The sequence below is a fragment of the Erinaceus europaeus genome, chromosome 1 (assembly GCF_950295315.1).
Source record: "Erinaceus europaeus chromosome 1, mEriEur2.1, whole genome shotgun sequence".
In the NCBI taxonomy this organism is placed as follows: domain Eukaryota; kingdom Metazoa; phylum Chordata; class Mammalia; order Eulipotyphla; family Erinaceidae; genus Erinaceus; species Erinaceus europaeus.
Genome location: NC_080162.1, coordinates 186,379,959 through 186,403,456, shown reverse-complemented (window position 1 = coordinate 186,403,456; position 23,498 = coordinate 186,379,959). Strand labels below are relative to the sequence as shown.

The window sequence follows — 23,498 nt, the reverse complement described above, 5'->3', positions numbered from 1 at the left end:
GTTTAAACATTTACATATTGAAGGTAACTTAATCACCTCAAATGTTAGTTGAAATAGACTCTACAATAGATAATATTATAGAAAATATTCAATCAATACATTAAATATTTTTAAACCATCATAACAGAACTCAGGGGTTCTAGTTAACCTTCAGACACTACCTAATTTCTAAGAATTATAATCTTGGTTATAGTGGTTTAACTTAGATATTAAAAAAAAATTAAAACGCATTTTTTTATAATTTTTATTTATTGATTGGATAGAGACAGCCAGAAATTGAAAGGAAGGGCTGAGGTAAAGAGGGAGAGAGACAGAAAGATACCTGCAGCCCTGCTTCACCACTGTCAAAGCTTTCCTTCTGCACGTGGGGACCAGGGGCTTGAACCTGGGTCCTTGCACATTGCAACATATGTGTTTAACCAGGTGCACCACCACCCAGTCCCATTTAACTTAGACTTAACCCACAATAAGATTTATCAATAATGGTGCTACTGACACTTTGGGTTGGTTATTCTTTACCATGGGGGCTGTCCTTTAGTTTGTAGGATTCTCTGTAGCATCCTTGGTCCCTACCTACAGTATTCCAATAGCATCCCTCACCCTAGGTGACAGTCAAGATGCTTCCAGAAACTGAATTGTGCATTAGAAATCAAATTCATCCTTGACTGTGAAACACTGATCTACTTAAATACTATATCCTTCAATTCAAGACAAAAGAAAAAACAGATCTAATTACTACAGAAGGACAAATGGAAAATACAGAGGCCATGTTCATGTAATAGTTTTAATATACTGCATATTCTGTATTATCTTCTTGAGAATCTAAATAGGCATGGTGTTCAATTAGAAAGGATCGAACATTTGCCCACAGGAACATTATGATACCAGGTGGTTAGGGTACCAGGTTAAAAGCAATGAGAAAAAACAAAGCCACTGAGCTTATTTCAGCTAGACTAGTAAAGAATAGCACAATCAAACACCATCTTTATAGTATTTCTCAGAAGAATTTGCTCAGATTTTTTTCTCAGACTGCCAAGAACAAATTTCTTTTTTAGACAGAATACAAGTTTTCCCTTAGGTCTTTGTCTACCTTCTTCTTATTATCTCCGTTCTATCTGGATTCTGGACATGTAGAGCAGAGATTTCTGAAACCCCAATCACTGGTACAGGATTTGGAATTCAAGGTATAGGGAGAAGGGGGACTCTCTTTTCTAACACCTTTTAATTCAAATAGAACATAGCTACAGGAGATTATCCAGATTTTAAGTTTATAGTTCAATGAATGATGACAGGTTGTATACAATTAATCTAATTAGCATCCGGAACAAGAAGCACAGTCTTCGGTGGTCTGGAGATAGTTCCCTGGTGGAACACACACTTTACTATGTGTGAGGACTGGATTTGAGTCCAGGGAACCATATGGGAACATCATGCCCAAAGGGAAGGTTTATGAGCAGTGGATCAGTGCTGTAGGATCTCTTCTTTCTAGTCTCTCTCTTTCTCTCTCTGTTACTGTGACTGAAAGAAGGAAAGTCTGCTGGGAATGGAGCAGGCATGAAGCACCAGTGGCAAAGAAGAAGAAGAAGGAGAAGGATGAGGAGGAGAAGAAGAAGAAGAAGGAGAAGTAGAAGGAGAAGGAGAAGGAGAAGGAGGAGGAGGAGGAGGAGGAGGAGAAGAAAGAATATCTGGTTGGCAAGATAGTTCACTGGGCAGGGTATGTGCCTTGCTATGTGTACATGGTCCAAGTGTGGCCTGGCACCACATAGGAGGTAACATGGTACTGAAAGAAGCTCTGTGCTGTGGTATCTCTCTCTGTCTAGCTGAATGAAAAAGTGGCCCAAGGGCAGTGAAATCATGCATATGGGAGTCCCTGGATTGGCCGAAAAATAAAACACCAATAGGGTGTGCCTCTTAGGGTGTGTGGCTCCTTGCTCCTTTCTCACTTTTAACAGCATATATTAGTTTGAACTGGTTTTAAAACTTACAGACCTTCAGCTACTCTGAACTAGGCTTTTTCTTTTTTTCTTTTTCTTTATTTTTAATGATGAATTATACCCTGTAATTAATAGCTTGTTGGGGTTTTTTTGAGATGAGAAAAAGGAACTCTGTCTTAAAAAGATCTTATGACTGAAAGGTGGTTCGTTCTTAGCACAAACTTGTCAAATACATGCCCAGAGATATCATAGTATTAAGTAAATAGTGTTCATAAATTGAAACTAGTTTTTAATTGATGAGAGTCAGACTATAATTTCTGAACAATTATTTACTCAATAAAGTTAATTATAACCCTACATATGTGACCAAGGATGTAATACTAATTAAATTTATCCTGAAATTTTATGTATAACTTGAGTTAAGAGTGTAAACAGGTTTGGAGTGATTACATTTGAGAAGTCACAAAGCAGCAGTTAGAATTAACAGTGCTGGAGTTAGATTTAGGGTTGAATTCTGGTTAAAATATAAGTATCTCTGTGCTTTTAGTCTAATTACTTGATTTCTCCAGATCTAAGTTTTCTCACCTGTAAAACAGGGATCGTAGCAGTTACTAACTACATATAGTTATGGGAAAAGTCAATATATGTAAAAAACTACGTATTAGAACAAATTGTATGTGCTTGCTATTATCCTTATTACTTAGAACTGTCTTAGTATTAGAAAAAAGTATGAAGCCTGATACTTATGTACAGAGTCAAATACTTACCACACAACTAAAATTGGGGATTGTTGCATATTTGTAAGAATAGGGATATAGCAACATCTGAGCGTAAGCATGAAAGGAGAGATAAGCCCTAATGTACTTCCTGTGTTTTCGGAGGAAGTTAGCTACAGCTTTCACTTCTGGCTCAGATTCTGGGAAAGGTCCACAGTATGTGTCATCACAGGGATGCATAGAAGCACCTTCATCTGTAAGTCAGAAACAAAGTAGGTTTTCAAAGGGGCTAAGCAAGAAATGTGAATCAGCATTGTTAAATAGGTTTTCTATAAACATGATGTATGTATTTATTTCTGTAAACACATATTAGTTCACCCAGCTTCACATTAACAGAAATCAATACTGAAAATTCCAAGGTTGTTCTGAGCTGCTGTGCATAATAGGAGGGTGGCCTGAATAGGAAGTAGATATTGATTGTTCAGCTGAACCTTTGTAACCACTCTAAAGGGATAGCTCCATCTGCCGAGAACTACATGACCCTGCAGGGCAGATGACCCACTCCCCCCAGTCCATATACTCCACAACACCTCACCCTGCCCTTCTCTTATGATTAATGTCAAGTATTTACTCAGTTATCATTCTACCAGTGAACCATCTCTAAACTCTTTGAAGATTTCACCCTTGAAAGACTCATTAAGTTTTATAAAACCAGTCTGAATGTTGTTGATCTAAAAATACACTAAAAGGGGGTCGGGTGGTGGTACACCAGGTTAAACACACATTGTATAAAATGCAAGGACCCCCTCAAGGGCCCCAGGGGAGCTGGACCCCACTTGCAGGAAGGTCGCTTCACAAGCAGTGAAGCAGGTCTGCAGGTGTCTGTCTCTCTCTCTCCCTCTCTCCTCTTCCCCTCTCAATTTCTCTCTGTCCTATCCAATAGAACAAAATGGCCACCAGGTGCAGTGGATTCATATTGCCAGTACCGAGCCCAAGCAATAACCTTGGGTGATATAAATAAATAAATAAATAAATACAATAAAATTGGTTTTGTATGTTCTATAGAATTAATTCTTTTTTTGATATTTGTTTATTTATTCCCTTTTGTTGCCCTTGTTACTTTATTTTGTAGTTATTGATGTCATCGTTGTTGGATAGGAGAGAGAGAAATGGAGAGAGGAGGGGAAGACAGAGAGGGGGAAAGAAAGACAGACACCTGCAGACCTGCTTCACCGCCTGTGAAGCGACTCCCCTGCAGGTGGGAGTTCCAACCAGGATCCTTACTCAGGTCTTTGCACTTTGCGCCACGTGCGCTTACCCCGCTGTGCTACCGCCCGACTCCTTATAGAATTAATTATTTTCTACTCCCATGATCCTGATATATCATTTTTTTCTTATCAGATATTGTTTACATATGTCTAGTCTATCTATTTCTACCTGGATTGTCATGGGGCTTGATGTCTACAGATGAATTCACTGCACCCAGTGGGCTTTTTAAAAATTTGATAGTACTGAGAGAAACTGAGAGGGGAGTGTAAGGTGGAGACGAGGAAGAGAGACACTGGTAGCACTGCATCATCCCTTGTGAAGCTTCCTCCCTGCAGGTGGGGACTCTGAACTTGAACCTAGATCCTTGTGTATGGTAATGTACATACTGGGTGACCATTGTTCAGTTCCCCTGTTGTTGTCTGTAAGACTTATTTTGTGTATGTGGGGGAGAGATCAAGACTAGAGCACTACTTTGCTCCTGCATATATGGGAATTTGAAGGTGGGGCCCAAGACATACAAGTCCTATTCTACACTCACTGAATCACCTCCCTGGCTGACAGCCGTTTCTTCTGATTTAGCATCTACTTATTAAAACAAAAGAAGTGTTGGGAACATGTGGTGCAAAGCTCAAGGACCCGCGTAAGGATCCCAGTTCCATCCCCCAGCTCCCCACCTGCAGGGGAGTCACTTTACAGGCAGTTAAGCAGGTCTGTAGGTGTCTGTCTTTCTCCCCCGTCTTTCCTTCCTCTCTCCATTTCTCTCTGTCCTGTCTAAGAACGAGGACATCAACATCAACAACAATAATTACAATAACAACAATAAAAACAAGGGCAACAAAAGGGAAAATAAATGAATAAATTGTTGAACATCTGATATGCTATTGTTCTAGCTGCCTATCAAAAAATACACAGTCCTTGCATTCACAGCATGACAACCTAACAAATAATTCAGATTGATTGCAGGTGCTATTAAAACAGAGCTGTTTTTCTGTCATGTTTTACAGTGTATCCCAGAATTGGTTGAATGTTAAGTGAGTAATTGCTCTTTCCATAAACAAGTGGAAATGTTTGGTGATTCTGTGACAGTCTTATTCTAGTAAACATGAAAAGACAACAAAACCAAATTTGGCTAAATCTTGAAGACACAAGTATAATTTATAAGAAAGTCAAGATGTTAGGGCACCAAAGTAAAAACCCAGTGGTGAGGGGTAGCCAGTGGGGGGTGGGAGTGGGCGGGAGGGATGGGTCACAGTCCTTTGGTGGTGGGAATGGTGTTTATGTACACTCCTAGCAAAATGTAGACATATAAATCAGTAGCTAATTAATATGAGAGGGGGAAATCAATTGTATGTCTCAAAGTTTCTCAAAAGACAAACTGAATCTTTTTAATATATAGGCTATGTATTTGATATGCGGACTCTCTCAAAAGCCTAGACCAAGTAGATTAGAAGCTTCCAATAGCACAGCTATATACAAGATACTGGGTACTGTCCAGCAAACCATAACAAAGGGACTTTTCAAAGTTAACCCAATTAACAAATAATGTGATGATAATATTAACTATTGATTGTCTTTTTGAACCCTAAGACAGCAGGAACCTCACATCTTCACTATAGAGCCCCTACTTCCCCCAGTCCTGGAACCCTTGGATAGGGCCCGCTTTCCCGTATGCATCTCCCAATCCAAACCAAATAACATTGCATCTGCCGATCACAACCTAACCAAAGCAACAATTGCTACCTCAACATGCTTCACCTCAGAATGTATCCAGAGACTTCACGTATGGAATGACAACCCTTCAGCTTCATTACTCGGGTGAGACCTTTCCTTTAATAGTACACTCTAATTTCATCTCAGGTAGTTCACTTTCTAACAAAGTCCCATAACCTAGATATACACCAGTTTCTGTGAGAGAGAGCTTATGTGCACACGTATCCATAAACTACTGCAAAATATATACCTGAAAGCAGGACTACACTAGAGTTTGCAGTGAGTACCTCCCTAACACTTCCTCTCCACTATTCCAAGCTTGGGATCCATGATTGCTCAACAAATTGTTTGGCTTCATATGTTAACTCTCTTTTCAATCACCAGGTTCCAGATGCCACCAGGATGCTGGCTAGGCTTCCCTGGATTGAAGACCCCACCAATGTGTCCTGGAGCTCAGCTTCCCCAGAGTCACACCCTACTAGGGAAAGAGAGAGGCAGACTGGGGGTATGGACCGACCAGTCAACGCCAATGTTCAGCGGGGAAGCAATTACAGAAGCCAGACCTTCTACCTTCTGCAACCCTCAACGACCCTGGGTCCATGCTCCCAGAGGGATAGAGAATGGGAAGGCTATCATGGGAGAGGGTGGGTTATGGGGATTGGGTGTTGGGAATTGTGTGGAGTTGTACCCCTCCTACCTTATGTTTTTGTTCACTAATCCTTTCTTAAATAAAAAATTAAAAAAAAAAAAAAAAAAAAAGAAAGTCAAGATGTGGGACTTAACAGCAATTGTGAGTTTCTTCCCATGGGTCTAATTTTGGAAATGTCTTAGAACAAAGTGAAATATGGATGGGACTCAGAATAATATAATATAAAAACTATAGCTGAAACTCCAAAAGCAATAGGCAAATAAGACATTTGACATTCCAGGTGCAAAGGACTGGAAAGGAGAGATGACAAATTAAACAGTTGTGGCAGGGGTAGATAGCATAATGTTTATGCAAACAGACTTTCATGCCTGAGGCTCCATAGTTCCAGTTTCAATACCCCTCACCACCATAAGCCAGAGCTAAGCAGTGATCTGGTTAAAAAAAAAAAAAAATCAATTAATGCCAGAGGGAGCAAAATTAATGAGTGAGAGGAAAACAAGAATTTGTAGCAATACTAGCAAATATTCTCAAGATCACTGAAAACAGGATAAGATGTTACGATAAACAGAATAACAACATTTGATTGTAGAGCTCCTAACAGAGGAAAACTAAAGTTAAATATTTTAACAAGCACTAATTGACGTTTCCTTAAAATTAAGGAGATTTACTTAATTAAATGGATTTACTTTCCTTTTTCTCTTTTGTTTGGTAGACAATAAGAATATTTTGACTTACTGGTAAATTAAAATGTAAGAAAAGGAAATAATTCCAGAGACAGAGAGAGATGCCATTTATAAAAGAACAAGAATTAGATTCACATTTGACTCTTCAATATTAACAGTACTGTAATCCTTCCAAAATAGTTTTTGAAAAGGAGACATGCATCTAGATTTTTATATCTAGTTGCACTCCCATTGAAATTTGAGCATGTAATAAAGATAGTCTCTGGCACAGAATATTTTGAAAAGTATATACTGTTTACATAGTTTGAATATACCCTTGGAGAAATTATTCCAACAAAATAATTCTGTAAAGCTCACTTGATATGAAAATTACAGGAAAGCAAGCAACTTAGTAGAATCTGTCTTCTTAAGAGGCAACATTCAAAGGAAAAATCATCTAACAATATAATATCAAATTCTAGAGCAGGGGTGGGGAATGTCTGGTATGCAGCATGAGAAATCATTTGATGTGGCCCTGCCAAGACAACTGCAGATGGGTTTTGAAAGTATCTAACTCTAGGAGTTTTTTCAAACTAATATTAGCTGCTAATTAATAATTTTGTATGGGTGGGCCATGAATGATGTACCTATCCAAACTGTTTTTGGCAAAAATAAATAAATAAATAAATAAATAAAATAAATGCTTGTCTTCCCTATTCTAGAAGATAACAAATTGATAAGAAGGTGTGTGTGTGTGTATAAAAAGAGTAAAATCATCTAGAACTTGATGGAGAAAAAACATAAGCATAGTTGTTGGGAAGAACAATCACCACCTGTGCAAAGATCCTGGTTCAAGCTCCCGGTTCCTCACTTGCAGGGGGGAAGCTTCACAAGTGGTGAAGCAGGTCTGCAGGTGTCCATCTTTCTCTCTCCCTCTCTATGTATCCCTCCCCTCTCAATTTTTCTCTGTCCTATCCAAACAAAAAAAGTCCACAGGAGCAGTGGATTCGTAATGCAGGCATAGAATCCCAGTAATAATAACCCTGGAGGCAAACAAAACGAAACAAAAACACAAACGAAGAAAAATAGAACAAATGAAGAAAAATAGGGGCGGGGCGGTAGCACCGCGGGTTAAGCACATATGGCGCAAAGCGCAAGGACCCGTGCAAGAATGCGCGTTCCACCCCCTGGCTCCCCACCTGCAGGGGGGTCACTTCACATGAGATGAAACAGGTCTGCAGGTGTCTATCTTTCTCTCCCCCTCTCTGTCTTCCCGTCCTCTCTCAATTTCTCTCTGTTCTATCCAACAATAACGACAGCAACGACAACAATAATAGCAACAACAATAAACAAGGGCAACAAAAGGGAAAAAATAGCCTCCAGGAGACAAAAAAAAAAAAAGAAAGAAAGAAAAAGAAAATAGAACACAAACATAATCACCTACAGAAATAACTGACTCATCCAACAGAAAGTAGTGAAGGAGAAAAGAAAATGAAGAAATGTTTTAAAACAGGAAACCAGAAATCAGAAGAAAGGGAACAGAATGAAATTGAGGTAACAGTGATAATAATTTTAGGAACTAAAATCACAAAATGACTATTTTTCTACATGAAAATATCAATATATCTAGAGAAATAAAGTGTTATGGGTTGAAATATCAATGATCTGTTTTTAGTATCGTGGCAGATATGGTGTGTGTATTCATTTCCAAAGGCTGATGCAGTAAATCATTATAAATTTGAAAGCTCACAACAGTAGAAAATTTATGATTTCATGCTTTTTGTAGCTACATTTCTAAAGTCAAGCACTGGAAGCCCTCTAAATGTTCTGGGGAAGAATCATCTCCATGTTCTTCTAGCTTCAGGCAGCTCTTGGAATCCCTAGGTATTCACTGATTTACTATAGAATTATCATTTGTATGCTTCTGTCTTCATAATTATCTTCTCTGTGTGTGTCCTCTCATAAGGACATCAGTAATTATTTTTAGGGCTTCCCCTGATTCAGTAAGATTTCATCTTAACAAATTACTTCTGCAAGGACCTTATTTTCAAATAAAGTCATAAAGTTATATTCTGGAATTCTAGGTGGACATAGATATTTGGGGGGTGCACTATTTTTTCCATATATATGGATATATGCATATGATTAGTAACTTGCTTTGTTTTGTTATAGTTTTATTGCTTATTTTGACTTAAAATTTTAATAGTGATTTAATATTGATTTACAAAATTATAAGGTAACGGGGGTATAATTCCACACCTGTCCCACCACCAGAGTTCTGTGTCCCCATTCCCTCCATTGGAACTGCATTAGTTCTCCCTAGATCACAGATATGGGTTGACTATTATTTCTATATCTATCTATCTATCTGTCTGTCTGTCTGTCTGTCTGTCTATCTATCTATGCCCTTTTCTTCCTGTGGTCCTGCTTTTTCTTCCTTTCTAAGTCACGGCTGCTACTTCCAAGTATCCTTTCATTTCTCTTTTCTTTCTCCTCTCTCTCCGGATCCTTAAAGGAATAAATAGGAATAAGTGGAATATCCATAGGAGATATTGAGAATACTTTTTGTCAGGGTACTTGATTTACAAGGGAAGAATGGTACAGAGCTATGATTGTAAGGAAACTCAAGAGTAAGATAAGGCTTTTTTTTTTTTTGTAGAAAGGAAAAGTCTTAGGCATTGTTTATATAAATAACAGGGTAAATATAGAGGAAGAAGTCAGAAAAACAATGAAAATTAGTGAGAGGATATAAAGAGGAATAGAGATATCAATAATCCAGTGGAGTCAGATATTTTTTTAGTAGATGAGAATTCTTATTTTTTTGGCCTCCAAATATTTTCTTTTTTTAGAATTTCTTTATTGGGGTATTAATGTTAGTCAACAGTAAATACAATAGTTTGTACATGCATAACACATAAGAACACAGCCCCCACTAGGTCCTCTAAATGTTTTCATTTGCTCATACAATCAGTAAGACATTTTAAGTGTATTGCTGGTATAGACTTATATTGAATTTATATACATATCTTACTTGTGAGCTGACCTTGCTTACAACACAAAAAACAAAAAATTGGAAAGAATATTTTAGAGATAGAAAGATTTGACTATCTTAAGATAAAATGAGATAAGCTGACAAAACATTGAACCTGGATGGTGTGTCTGCTTCGGTGTGCGTGACCCAAGTTCTAGCCTGGTCTCTGCCAAACTGGAGAAAATTTCTATACTGTGGTGTCTTCCCCCTTCTCCCTCTGTCTCTGTCTCTCTCTCTCTGTCTGAAAAAGCAGGCCTGGAGTGGTGAAGCCTCAGCAAGGACAGAAACCAACGAGACACATGCAGTCGAGTTTCCAGACTTGAGCAATGTGAAGGTATTGTGTCAGTGGTAACATGAAAGAAGGCAAACACACGAAGTTCTTGGCCAATTTCCTAACTGGAGTGCTTATGCCAAAATGTGTACTGCAGCCTATCCAGTGAGTATTTCTCTGCATATTTTTAAAACAATCACTGATGTCTCTAAGAATAGTCTTTCGAGAGTTAATTTAATAAACACAAGAAAAAATGGTTATAGTTGAATAGTTAGTGGAGAAAACATTCAATTTTATAAATTATATGATTAAAAATAGAACATTCCAAAGGATGAAATAGGGTGTGTCAGGCTGCTGATTTGCTAATTTTTTAACTGGTGTCATATTTCTTTTTTCTTTTTTTTTAAATTGCTGATTTATTTATTCCCTTTTGTTGCCCTTGTTGTTTTATTGTTGTAGTTATTATTGTTGTTATTGATGTCGTCACTGTTGGATAGGACAGAGAGAAATGGAAAGAGGAGGGGAAGACAGAGAGGGGGAGAGAAAGATAGACACCTGCAGACCTGCTTCACCACTTGTGAAGCGACTCCCCTGCAGGCGGGGAGCTGGGGGCTTGAACCGGGATCCTTAAGCCAGTCCTTGTGCTTTGTGCCACCTGTGCTTAACACACTGCGCTACCACCGGACTCCCCTGGTATATTTCTTTAATGTTTTCTCAATTGTGTATGTAAAATGTATATAAATGAAGAAAAAAGATCTGAGGTAAAAGAAAAGTAAATACAAAATTGCAGGGTTTTATGTTAAAAAAAAAACCAATTAAAAACAGAAAAAAATGGGTTTTATGTATAGAAGCAACCAGAGTCTTTGGAGACTGAGTTGACAGAAGCAGCTATGTTTTCAGTAAGCTGTATCTAGGGAAATCATAATATGATAGCATTTTCTTGTCCCTCTCCTCCTTCTCCTCCTCCCCTCCCCCAGTTCCCTTCCTTTTCTTGTCTTTTGCCGCTAGGATTATGTTGTCACTGGACCTTGGTGCTTGCTTGATGAATCCACGACTCCAGTGACCTTCCCCCCCCCCCTTTTCATAGAGATATACTAAGAGAGGCAGGAGGGATAAAGAGGACAGAGAGCAAGAGATCTACCTGCATCATTGCTCCACTGCTTATGAAGCTTGCCTGCTGCAGGTGTGTGTGTGGTGTGTGTGTGTGTGTGTGTGTGTGTGTGTGTGTGTTTTGAACTCAGACTCTCTAACATGGTAAACATTCTAACATTCTGCTGGGTGCACTACTATCTGACCCCATGGCAGGATACTTTCATGAGTTATTTTTGCATTTTTGAATGCTTGTCTCTAAAAATTTAATTTATTAAGCTATCTAAAAATTTAGTAAGCAATCTGACAAAAATCTATAAGAATTAAAAATAAAATTCTTTTAAAAGTTTTGGACCAGCAGAGAATTACAGAAGCCAGACCTTCCACCTTCTGCACCTCATAAATAATTTTGTAGATTGCCTCTAAATTTACTGAATGTAGCTGCTATATTGAATATTGTGGTAATTCAGCTTCTCACCTGCCTATTATCAGACTTTCTTTTTTGTTTTGTTTTGTATAATAATACTAGAAGAAAGAAAGAGGGGACATTACTACCAATCCAACAAAGGCAACAAATAGTACAATGATATGGTACACCTATCTGTACATGGAAATTTTTATTTGACACAGATTTTCAGGAGTAGGATACTGTGTTGGGTGATGCACTAAAGTAGAAGTATTCATTTTAAATTGTTAAATTCAGATGGTCCAAAACTAAAAAAACATTTATTAGGGATTTAGTATTGATTCACAATATTTTATGACAACAGGCAGTGGTGTAATTTCACAACTTTCTCAGCATCTCTCCATTGGAAACTGTGGTAGTTCTCCCAAGGTCATAGGTAAGGGTTGACTATTAATTCTATATTGGCCCTTTTTTTTTAAATGTTTTATTAGTGAATTAATATTGATTTACAAAATTATAAGATAACAGGGGTATAATTCTGCACTGTTTCTACCACCAGGGTTCTGTGTCCCCATTCTCTCCACTGGAAGCCACAGTAGTTCTCCTAAGGACACAGATATAGGTTTAATATATATATACCTACTTTTTCCATGGTCCCATCTTCTTTTCCTTTTTAAGTAACATGTACACTGCTTACTACTTCTGAATGTCCTTCCATTTTTCCTCTTCTCTCTATGGGTCCTGATGGAGTTGGAGTTCAGAATCTTCTGTTCATCTTCTCTCTATCATTTCTCCCCCACTGGGAATATGGACCAAAATTCTTTCTGGGGTACAGAAGGTAGGAATTCTGGCTTCTGTAATTGTTTCTCTGCTGGACATGGGTGTTGTCTTTTCCTAGTTGAGTAGTTTGCTCATTTCTTTCTATGGTCCTGCCTTCTATTCCTCTCTAGGTCACACCTACTACTTCACAGAGTGTCCTTCCCCTTCCACTGTCTCTCTGGGGCCTGATGGAATTGTAGTTCAGAGTATCTCTGGTCATCTTCTTCTAACATTAACTGCTCTGGGAATATGGAACAAAATTATTTATGAGGTGCAGAAGGTGGAAGGTCTGGCTTTTGTAATTCTTTGCTGGTCCAAAGCTTTTAAAAGACTTTTATTTTTAATTCTTATAGATTTTTGTCAGATTGCTTACTAAGACCATTACTGTTTACACTTCCACAGTATATATAGTATAATTACTCTTTAATCCTTACTAGCATTACTCTACAAATGTATCTTTTTTTGAGGGCAAAATTTACTTTGCCTTCTTTATTGTGAATATACTTGAGCATTGATTCATATGTTTATTTTAGAATGGCTGCTTCTCTGAATTGCTTAGTCATGTCCTTAACTCCTTTGGGCTGTTTATCTTTTTCTTATCCTTGTATAAAAATGCTTTGTGTAGCTGTTTATCTGTACTGTTTTTTATTTTCAGACATGTAATTTTTCAGTTCATTTGTTTATGGTAGCTGACATTTTAAAGTTGATGCAATTTTTGTCCCTTCCCCTCCCTATCCCTCCCCTCCCCTTTCCTCTCCTCTTCTCCCCTGCTCTCCCCTCCCCTATCCTTCCTTGCCTTCTCCTAGTCTTCCCTCCCTTTCTTTATCTTTCCCTCCCTTTCCCTCCCCTGTGCTGGGGATTGAACCTGGCATTGTTGGTACCTCAAGCATAAAAGTCTTTGCATAACCATTATGCTATCTCCCCAGACCATTGTGTCTTTTCTTTATAAATCACTTTTGAGTTTCTTTTCTTGGTTAAAAATATCCTTTCCCTCTCCCTTTTTGATTTTCCTTTTATAGGAAGAATGAGATTTGTATGGGCATGAATAAGCAATCACAACCTCGGAGGCTCAAATGAGTTTAGGACCTGCCATTTGTTGACAGGAATCATAATTATTGATTTTGGATGAACTATTTTTCAGCTACCTCAAGTTCAAATTCATCAGCATTAGTCCTGATAAGGCGCAGCTTCTTTGAGATGTGGGTCTTCTGGTGTCAAGGGTCTGCACAAGACTTCAACCACATGCTCCTTGTTTCTCAGTATGGTGCAGATAGGACTTGTAAATCCTGGTCACCTGGATGGTGTCTAAGTTTAGGGAAAACTTGAGGTCAGACATAAACCTCTGCTGGGAGTGGGTGTTTCCATGGTCTCTTAGGGCAACCCACTACAAGCAGTATTGGCTGCCAAGGAGAGTGCAGTTTGTAGCCATTGTACTCTGGGCTCTGCAGAAACAAATAAAAAAATCCCTATTCAAGGTTAAATGTAACCTCTAGGTCTTCTTCCAAAAAGTTTATAATTCTATTTTTCCTTATAAGTTTTTAATTCTTCTTAATTAATTTTTATATATAATATATATAGTATATGGTCACATGGTCTGTTTTTTGTTTGTTTTCTTCTTTTAAAATTTATTTATAAAATGGAAATATTGACAAGACCATAGGATAAGAGAAGTATAATCCCACAAAATTCCCACCACCAGAACTCTGTATCCTATTTATCCCCTCCCTTGATAGCTTTCCTATTCTTTTTTTTAAATTTTAATTAAAATTAAACCAGTCACCTGGTCTATTTTTCTATATTGATAGCCATCATTTATTAAATAGGCTATCATTTTAGTATTGAATGGAGAGCTTCTTTGGAGGTTCTAGCAGGGGAGTGCAGCTACTCATATACCCTCCACGAAAGACTGGTTAGTCTCTATTGGGGAAGGCAGTCCACTTAATCCTCTTAGATGGAGCTGGGAGTCCACTTGGAGGGGTGAGGGAGGAAGGGGACACCCACCTAGCCAGCCAGACCAGCTGAATCAACCCTGGCGATCAGTGGGGTGACAGATGTAACAGCCAGATCACCCTTATACCCTGCATTGAATTGAAATACAAACTGGGTCAAATGGGTTACTCACTGTCTGAAAGGAGAATGTTCCTATTAGTTATGGTTTGTAGGTTATTTGGGGGGTCCAGGAATGCTCAAAATATTAACATATAAATTAATCTTAATAAATTATCAGAGCCGCTAAATAATACAGAAAGAAAACATGTTACTTCTGGATAGTGTGTGTGTGTGTGTGTGTGTGTGGGGTCTGTCAAATAAATTCTATTAACTTTATGGATTTTCTGTTCTGTTATCTCTCTCTTTTCATTTTATTTGATAAGACAAGAAGAAATTGAGAGGGGAGGGGAAGATAGGGAAAGATAGACACCTGCAGACCTTCTTCACTGCTCATGAAGGCATTCCCCTTCTACCACCCCCACAGGTGAGGACTAGAAGCTTGATCCTGGATCCTTGTGCATGGTGATGTATGCTCTCAACAAGGCGTGCTACTGCCTGGCCTTTGTTCTGTTGATCTATTTGTTTATTTCCACATTCTTACCCTATCAGCCTATAAAGCATGAAAGTATGTTTTGATATCAGGCAAGATATGTTTGTGTTACTATTAAGGGTCTATATATATTTCTTTAAAAAAATTTTTTTAAAATCTTTATTTATTGGATAGAGGCAGCCAGAAGTAGAGAGGGAAGAGGGTGATAGAGAAGGTGAGAGACAGACACCTGCAGCCCTGCTTCATCACTCACAAAGCTCTCCCCATGCAGGTGGGGGCCAGGGGCTCAAACTCAGGTCCCTGCGCATTGCAACATGTGTGCTCAGTCAGGTGCACCACCGCCTGGCCCCGGGTCTATGTATTTTTCCACTTAACTCATAATTAGTTGAATTCTCCTAAAGCAGAAAGTAACATGGAAAACTTTCTTAAGATTTTAAATGGAATTGTACTCAATTAATATTAATTTTGGAAGAATATTATAGTCAGTCTAATTCAAGAGTATATCACATCATCGTACTTGTGAGTAACATTTTAAAAATGATCTCAGAGTACTGTGGTAGAATCTACTTCATGATACCATGAGACATTTCTGAGTCATAGGGTAGGTCCATTTCTAGTGTTCTGAGGAACTTGCAAACTATTCCACAAGGTCGGACCAATTTACACTCCTACCAGCAGTGCAAAACTGTCTCTTTTCCCCCACATCCTCTCCAACATTTGTTGTTATTGTCCTTTCAAATGTTTTAATATGACATTCTCATGAGTGCAAGGTGGTATCTTTACTGCTGTCTTTATTTGCATCTCTCTGTCCATCAATGACTGAGCACTTTCTCATGTGTGTGTTGGTTCCCTGAGTCTTTTCCTCAGTGAAGTTTCTGTTCATGTTTTCACTGCATTTTGTAATGTTTCATTCCTTTCTTTTTTCTTCTCTTCTCTTCTCTTCTCTTCTCTTCTCTTCTCTTCTCTTCTCTTCTCTTCTCTTCTCTTCTCTTCTCTTCTTTCCTTTCCTTTTCTCCTTTTCTTTTCTTTGTATCCATTTTTTTTTTTTTTTTTTGCTGCTAAGTTTACTGAGTTCTTCATCTACTTTGGTTCTTAGCCTTTTATCTGAAGTATGTAAGTATGTTGTATAAAGATCTTTTCCCATTCAGTTGGGTGTCTTTCTGTTTGGGTGATGGTACTCTTTTCCATGTGGAAGCTTTTCAGTTTGATGTCGTTCCATTGGTTTTTGTTTTCTTTATTGTTGAAGTTGAATCTTTGAGGACATTTCTAAAGCTTAGATTGTGAAGTGTTCTGCCAATGTTTTCTTCTATGTATTTAGTAGTTTCTGGACTAATGTATGTGTCTTTGATCCACTTGGATTTGACATATGTATGGTAATAGGCAGTGGTCCAATTTCACTTACTTGCACATTTCAATCCAATTTTCCCAACTCCAACTTGTTAAAGAGATTCTCCTTTCTCTATAATGTAGGCCCCTTTGTCAAAAATGGGTTGTCCATATGTATGGGTGCTTATTCCTGTGCTTTCAATTCTATTACACTGGGTGTACCACTGCCTGACACCGTTTTATTTGTCTTTTAGTGCTTACTCTAGCTACTACTCCTTCATCGGATCTTCAGTCCCTCTAGGATGGGTTAGGTTCTTCTACTATCTGCTCCCCTAATACTTGTTCTACTAAAATTGACTTAAAACCTAGCATCATTTGTCAAAATTATCTGCATAGATTTCTTCCTATTGCACCTAACACAATGTTTCCCTACTGTTCTATGCAAAATAAAACAAAAATCATTTTATTTTATAATTATTTATGAGAGAAATTGTTAATATTAATAAGAGTCATGTTAATGCTGTTTGCCTAAGAAGCACACTAGACATTAGCATACTCTGTAGCATTTTACAGTTTATTTATAGATTGGCATTCTGCCAGTATTTAAAAGCAAATCAAATACTGATTCTGTAACAGATTGGAATATCATTCAAAATTCTTCTATAATTTCTGAGTATTTGCTTTCCTCAACCTCCTTTACAAAATAAATCAGAACCCTGAATAGTGGAGCTTCTAAGATGAAAACAAATTAATTCTGCTGGAAAGAAAACCACTAAATCTAATCATACTTATACCCTATTGGGGACACTATCCAGTCTTTTGCTAAAATGCAAAGAAGCAGTTTACGAATGTTATTGACAAGTAAATCCCTTTGGGATTGTAAGTAACTATGCAGTAAACATAATCCGGAGTTCTGTCCAAATTTGGCCTCAGTAACATTGACTTTGATCAGAAATATTTACTTTGCCATAGAAATATAGATAGCAGAGGGTTAAAGTATCAGCACACTCAATTTCATGGAAACAAACAATAATAGCAGAATATTCAGTATCCTGGGAATAGTGACAAAAGAGATTTGTAGGGGAAGAAACAAGAAGCATCAATCTTATTACTCTTCAAGTTTTAGTATGAGAACCTAGAGGCTATTAGTTTTCCCTTAGTTTATGGAAGCCAATACATTTCTGAAGCAGAGAGAAAAGTCTTACAGCTTCACATGCAGAACAGCTGCAGAATACATTAACAGTTTTCTGCACTGCAGAGTGGAGAGACTTTAGTCTTGTCAAATAAAATAGCCTACATCTCTGTGCTGAACACTTCTGTGATCTTTCCTTCTGTACATCACCTCTTTAGCTTTGGAGCATTGAGATGGGAAACTCTACAAGGACCTCATAAATCCAGAAGGAGACAAGATGTACGCATATGAGGAAAGCAGGGAACAAGACATGGCAGGGTATGCTCCAGTCATAAAGTGTGCTGTGCTGACTAGGGGCACCAAAGGAGCCTGAGAGAGGTCAGGCATGGATCTGGAGTCCTGGGTAGAGGGTAAGGACAAGAAGACTGGGTGGTACTCAAGATGGACAGAGCAAAAAAAAAAAAAAAAGATTTTATTTAAAATAAGGCCTTGTTTTTATTTTCTTTTATCACTTTACTGGGGAGTTAATGATTTACAGTACATTTGTTGCAATTTCTGATCTTCTCAATGATAGTCACATGCAAAACACTCACCTCTACCTTAGGCCCATTTCTACTGTCTTGAACCAGGCTCCCAAGGTCTTCTCTGGCCCTTTGCCATCCTCCTTCCCTAGAATCCTTTGCTTTGGTGCAGTACACCACACCATATCCAAGTTTTACTTTGTATTTTCTCTTTCTTTTTTTTTTTTTAATTTTTTTATATTTATTTTCCCTTTTGTTGCCCTTTTTTTTTTATTGTTGCTGTAGTTATTGTTGTTGTTATTGATGTCGTTGTTAGATAGGACAGAGAGAAATGGAGAGAGGAGGGGAAGACAGAGAGGGGAGAGAAGGATAGACACCTGCAGACTTGCTTCACCGCCTGTGAAGGGACTCTCCCCTGCAGGAGGGGAGCTGGGGACTCAAACCAGGATCCTATTGCCGGTCCTTGTGCTTTGCATCACGTGCGCTTAACCTGCTGCGCTACCGCCCGACTCCCGTGTTTTCTCTTTCAGTCAGTCCTTGTTGCTTAAGTTCTACCTCTGAGTGAGATCATCTGGTATTCATCCTTTGCTTTTTGGCTTATCTTACTTAACAAGATTTCTTCAAATGCCTGCCTCTTCTTTAAAGTTACCTCCTTCCTCATTTTGTTATCAAAGACAAGAGTTTTCTTCTTTTCATAAGCACTAGTCTTCAGTAACAAGATGTGGGAGAGGTAGATAGAAAAATAGTTATGCAAAGAGATTCTCATGCCTGGGGCTCCAGAGTCCCAGGTTTAATCTCTCCCCCACCAATGCAAGCCAGAGACAATCACTACTCTGGTTTAAAAAAAAGAAAAAAAGGAAGCAGGTAGCTTTAAAGAAAAGATCGGCACAGTGGGCTGAAATTCATGACTGGCTCCCATAGGAGCTGCAGTTCCAATGAGCTTAGTGGCAGGTATGCAGCTGTTCTCTCAGCATTTGTTCTGAATGGCTTTAGGCCCCAAATCACTGGCTCTCTCTGCAGTGTGGAGACAATGCATTACTATCACTTGTGAGGGGCATTATTTCAGAGTAGCAAGTTATAAAATTACTTAGCAAAAAAAAAAAAAATAGTTTGGTTATCCTGATGAATGACTTAATTTATTCTAAAATCTTCTTTCAGAAGGGTACAGTAAATATAAATTTGGAATGGGTTTCCTTGGAACTAACCACAGGACTGTGTTCATTATCAGTTGTATGTGTTATAGCAGAAATAAAGGCTGAGAATTGTCAGGCTAGAGAGTAATTTTAAGACTTTGTACTGCATTGACAGTTTATGATTTCAGTTTAGATGAAAAAACAAAACAACTCCAATACAGTTACATACTTTTTCTTACCATTCTTAGATTTCTATTTTAAGTATCTGAGGATAAAATTTAGTAATGCGTAGTATGTTACTTAAATGGTTTTAGTTTTTGCACTTAAAGTACAGGGAGTCTCCAAGAATGGGTTGCATTCTGAAACATGGTCTGTAAGCAAACTAATTAATTCCCAGAACACAATTTTCCTTACATTAAAACTTTATTCTTTGTCCAAACTTATCTAATCGTTTCTCAGATTCTCTTCTCTTATATTATAAATCGTATGTATAACATTCATTTACTGCATTTGACAAGCTACAAAGAATTGTTGGTGCCATTGTTTTAATTTCATTCCATGTACTTGCTTCGGCAGCACATATACTCAAATTTCATTCCAATAAACTCAATTGAACTATTATTGTTTTAGTCAAACCTTTGCTGAATTATTGAAGGGACTCCATGACTCCAGGTTCTCCAGTGTGTATCTTCAGAAGTCCTGAGGTAAGGCTACTAGAAATCAAAACTTTTCCATGTACTTTCTTGTTAAAATTTTCATTTATTTATTCTTCATGAACGAAAGCTACACAGAGAGAGATCAGAGCACTGCTCAGCTCTGGCTTCTGGTAATGCTGGCTATTGAACCTGGAACCTCAGAGCCTCAGGCATGAAAGTCTTTTGGACAGTCATTATGCTGTCACCCCAGCCATCCTCATACTTTCTTAGTTTAAAATATCCCAATGATTTGGCACAGGGTTAGGAGGGAATAAAGGATTGGATCTGGGGCCATTTCTTTCTACTGGCCTTATTGGTGAAATAATTTTTGCCAGATTGCTATATCCTAATTCATAAAACCTGTGAATGTTGCTTTATATGGAAAAGTGTCTTTGGAGGTGTGATAAATTACAAACACTGAGGTGGGGAGATTACCCCAGATTATCTGGAGAGAAACTGAATATAATATTTAGTATCTTAGAGATATGTGACTACAGACGGAAGAGAAAGCTTTGTGACAGAAGCAGAGAGAAGTTTAGTCAGAGTCAAGGACATTGTACCAATGGCTTTGCAGGCAGAGGCAAAGGTCCTAAGGCAAAGAATGTAAGTGACTACTAGGAGCTGGAAAAGACTAGGAAAGGAGCAAAAGGAATTAATTATGTGACAAATATAATTAGCATATGGTTGACATCAGGTTGATGTCAAGAGCATACCTTACTTAAACTCACAAGGGCTTGTGGGTGTGGGAATTTACTTAACCAAGCACCTGACAGAAGTCCAGACTTTTTGGCTTTCTTCTCACCTCCCTTCTACTGTTGCTGTTCCTGTCTGATCTCCCCTAGACCTGCATGTGTTGAACCTGGATGCTAATAAACTAAGTTTAGGGACTAGTGGTTCCTGCCAGATTTCTAGCTAGCCTTTTTCTTCTATTTTCCCACCATAATTTTTATTTTATTTTTTTCAGGTATTTTAAACTTTATTCAGGAAAATTGAGAACATCCATATGTTAGGCCTAGAGAGAGAAAGAGGAGAGCAAGGCAAAGAGAAAGAGAGAGAGAGAGAGAGGCCCCAAGAGCTCTCTTACTCACATGTCGATGGGTGCTCACCTAGGGGCCTGAAGCCCGACAGAGAGGGAGAGAAGAGGACGAGACAGAGAAAGAGAGATAGAGAAGCCCCCTACTCCCATCTTGATGGGGGGGCCACTTAGGTAGAGAGAGACAGGAAGAGAGAGAAGAGAGAGAAGCCCCTGAGAGCTACTACTCACATGTTGACCCGGGCAAACAGACAGGCCATCATGAATTACCTAAATAGACCTGTTTTGTTTAAACTTCACAGCAAAAGCCCAACAGAAATTTTTTATTTTTTGGTTCTCATTTCTTTTTATTTGCTACAACAGAGACCAATTGAGAGGGAACAGGATAGAGATAGAGAGAGACAGAGAGGCACCTGTAGCACTACTTCACTGCTCATAGAACTTTCTCCTTGCAGGTAGGGAATGGGGATCGAACATGGGTCCTCGCCACATGGTACTGTATGTGCTCAACCAGGTGTGTTACCATCTGGCTGCTAGGCTATCTTTTTTAAATATCTATACTCCACTGCTTCATAAGAAAATAGTTGCATAAAGATGTCAATGTTTATTTGTTGATTTCAGGAATTGCTTTTTATTTTAGTGTTTGCTAGTCTTTTAAAGCATTTCAATTTAAAAAAAATTCTCTTTATTTATTTATTAGATAGAGATAGCCAGAAATTGAGAGGAAGGGGGAGATAGACAGGGAGACTGAGAGACACCTGTAGCACTGCTTCATCACTTGTGGGGACCAGTGGCTCAAACCTGGGTATGCCACCACCTGGCCCCATAGTTGTTTTCTTCTTTCTTCCTTTTTTTTTCTACCAGAGCACTGTTTAGATCTGGTTTATGGTGGTATGGGGGACTGAACCTGGGAACTTGGAGCCTCAGGCATAAAAGTCTGTTTGCATAACCATTATGGTATTTACGCTTGACGTCTCATCACCCAATCTGGTCCCCTACGCCTACACTGAACTTCTCTGTTCCAGACTCTTGGAAACAGAGTTGGCAGTCAGCTGAGGTAAAGAACAAACACCTCATCACAGACCCCTGCAAGCGTCAACCTGGCTTTGACCTAGCACGTTATGATTGGGCCCTCCTCAATCGCTATCTATCGAACAGGCCATGGCCGGTGCGCCACTATGTTCCATCGCTGGGGAGCCAGAGACGACCCGAATTGCCCCTGCGGCTACAGACAGACTATGACCCACATAGTCAACGACTGCCACCTCTCCAGATTCATAGGAGGTCTCGAAACTTTACATCAGGCTCAACCTGACGCTGTTGACTGGCTACAGAAGAAGGGCAAACGCTAGAAGAAGAAGAATGGTATTTACCTTCTGCTCTTTTTAATTTTTTATTAGTGACTTAATATTGATTTACAAAATTATAAGATAACAGGGTATCATTCTTCACCTTTCCCACCACCAGAGTTCTGTGACCCCATTCCATCCATTAGAAACTCCAGTAGTTCTCCCAAGACCAAAGATATGGGTTAACTATTATTTCTATAACTACTTATCTATATTTATATCTATTTACTCATTTTTTTCTATGGTCCTGCTTTCTGTCCTTTTCTAAGTCACACCTATACCTATTAGTACTTCTGAGTGTCTTATCCTTTTTTTTTTTTCTTCTTTCTCTGGGTCCTTATGGTATTGGAGTTCAGAGCCCTCTGGTCATCTTTCCCTAATATTTACCCCTCTCTGTGTATAGACTAAAAATGCTCTACGGGGTACAGAAGCTGTTTGTAATTGCTTCTCAGTACCAAAAAAAGTTATTTATTTATTTATTTTCTAATTTTTATTTATAAATGGAAGTATTGACAAGACTACAGGATAAGAGGGGTACATTTCCACAAAATGCCTGCTACCCCCCAGAGCTCCATATCCAATCCCCTCCCTTGACAGCTTCCCTATTCTTTAGGCTTTTTATTTATTTATTTATTTTTAAATAAATTTTGCCCCACTAGGGAAAGAGAGATACAGGCTAGGAGTATGGATCGACCTGTCAATGCCCATGTTCAGCGGGGAAACAATTATAGAAGCCAGACGTTCCACCTTCTGTTCCCCATAATGTCCCTGGGTCCCTGCTCCCAGAGGGATAAAGAATAGGAAAGCTATCAGGGGAGGGGATGGGATACGGAGATCTGGTAGTGGGAATTGTGTGGAATTGTACAGCTCTTATCCTATGGTTTTGTCAGTGTTTCCTTTTTTTATATTTTAAATATTTTATATTTATTTATTTATTTATTTATTTATGAGAATGGCAGGAGGAGAGAGAAAGAACCAGACATCACACCGGTACATGTGCTGCTGGGGGTTGAACTCGGGACCTCATGCTTGAGAGTTCAGTGCTTTATCCATTGCACCACCTCCTGGATCACATGCCAGTGTTTCCTTTTTATAAATAAAAATTAAAAAAAAAGTTCTCCATGCATTTCCAGGATATGTGATCTTCCCATATCTTCTGCAAGGTAAAATTCTTTTTGGGTTTCTGGACTCCAGAACTATAAGAAAATAAGTTT

The 23,498-nt window shown here is 38.5% G+C and overlaps 1 protein-coding gene and 1 pseudogene across 1 annotated transcript in view; both read right to left on the bottom strand.

The window, feature by feature from the left end:
• The window catches only part of CPA6 (carboxypeptidase A6), a 320,500-nt gene that overhangs the window by 5,585 nt on the left and 291,417 nt on the right, over positions 1-23,498 (bottom strand). Inside the window, exon 9 of the mRNA XM_007527135.2 lies at positions 2,702-2,904. Coding sequence (XP_007527197.1) covers positions 2,702-2,904 — 203 coding nt within the window. The remainder of the gene's footprint in view (positions 1-2,701; positions 2,905-23,498) is intronic.
• LOC132542869 (small nucleolar RNA SNORA70) lies at positions 13,910-14,004 on the bottom strand (annotated as a pseudogene).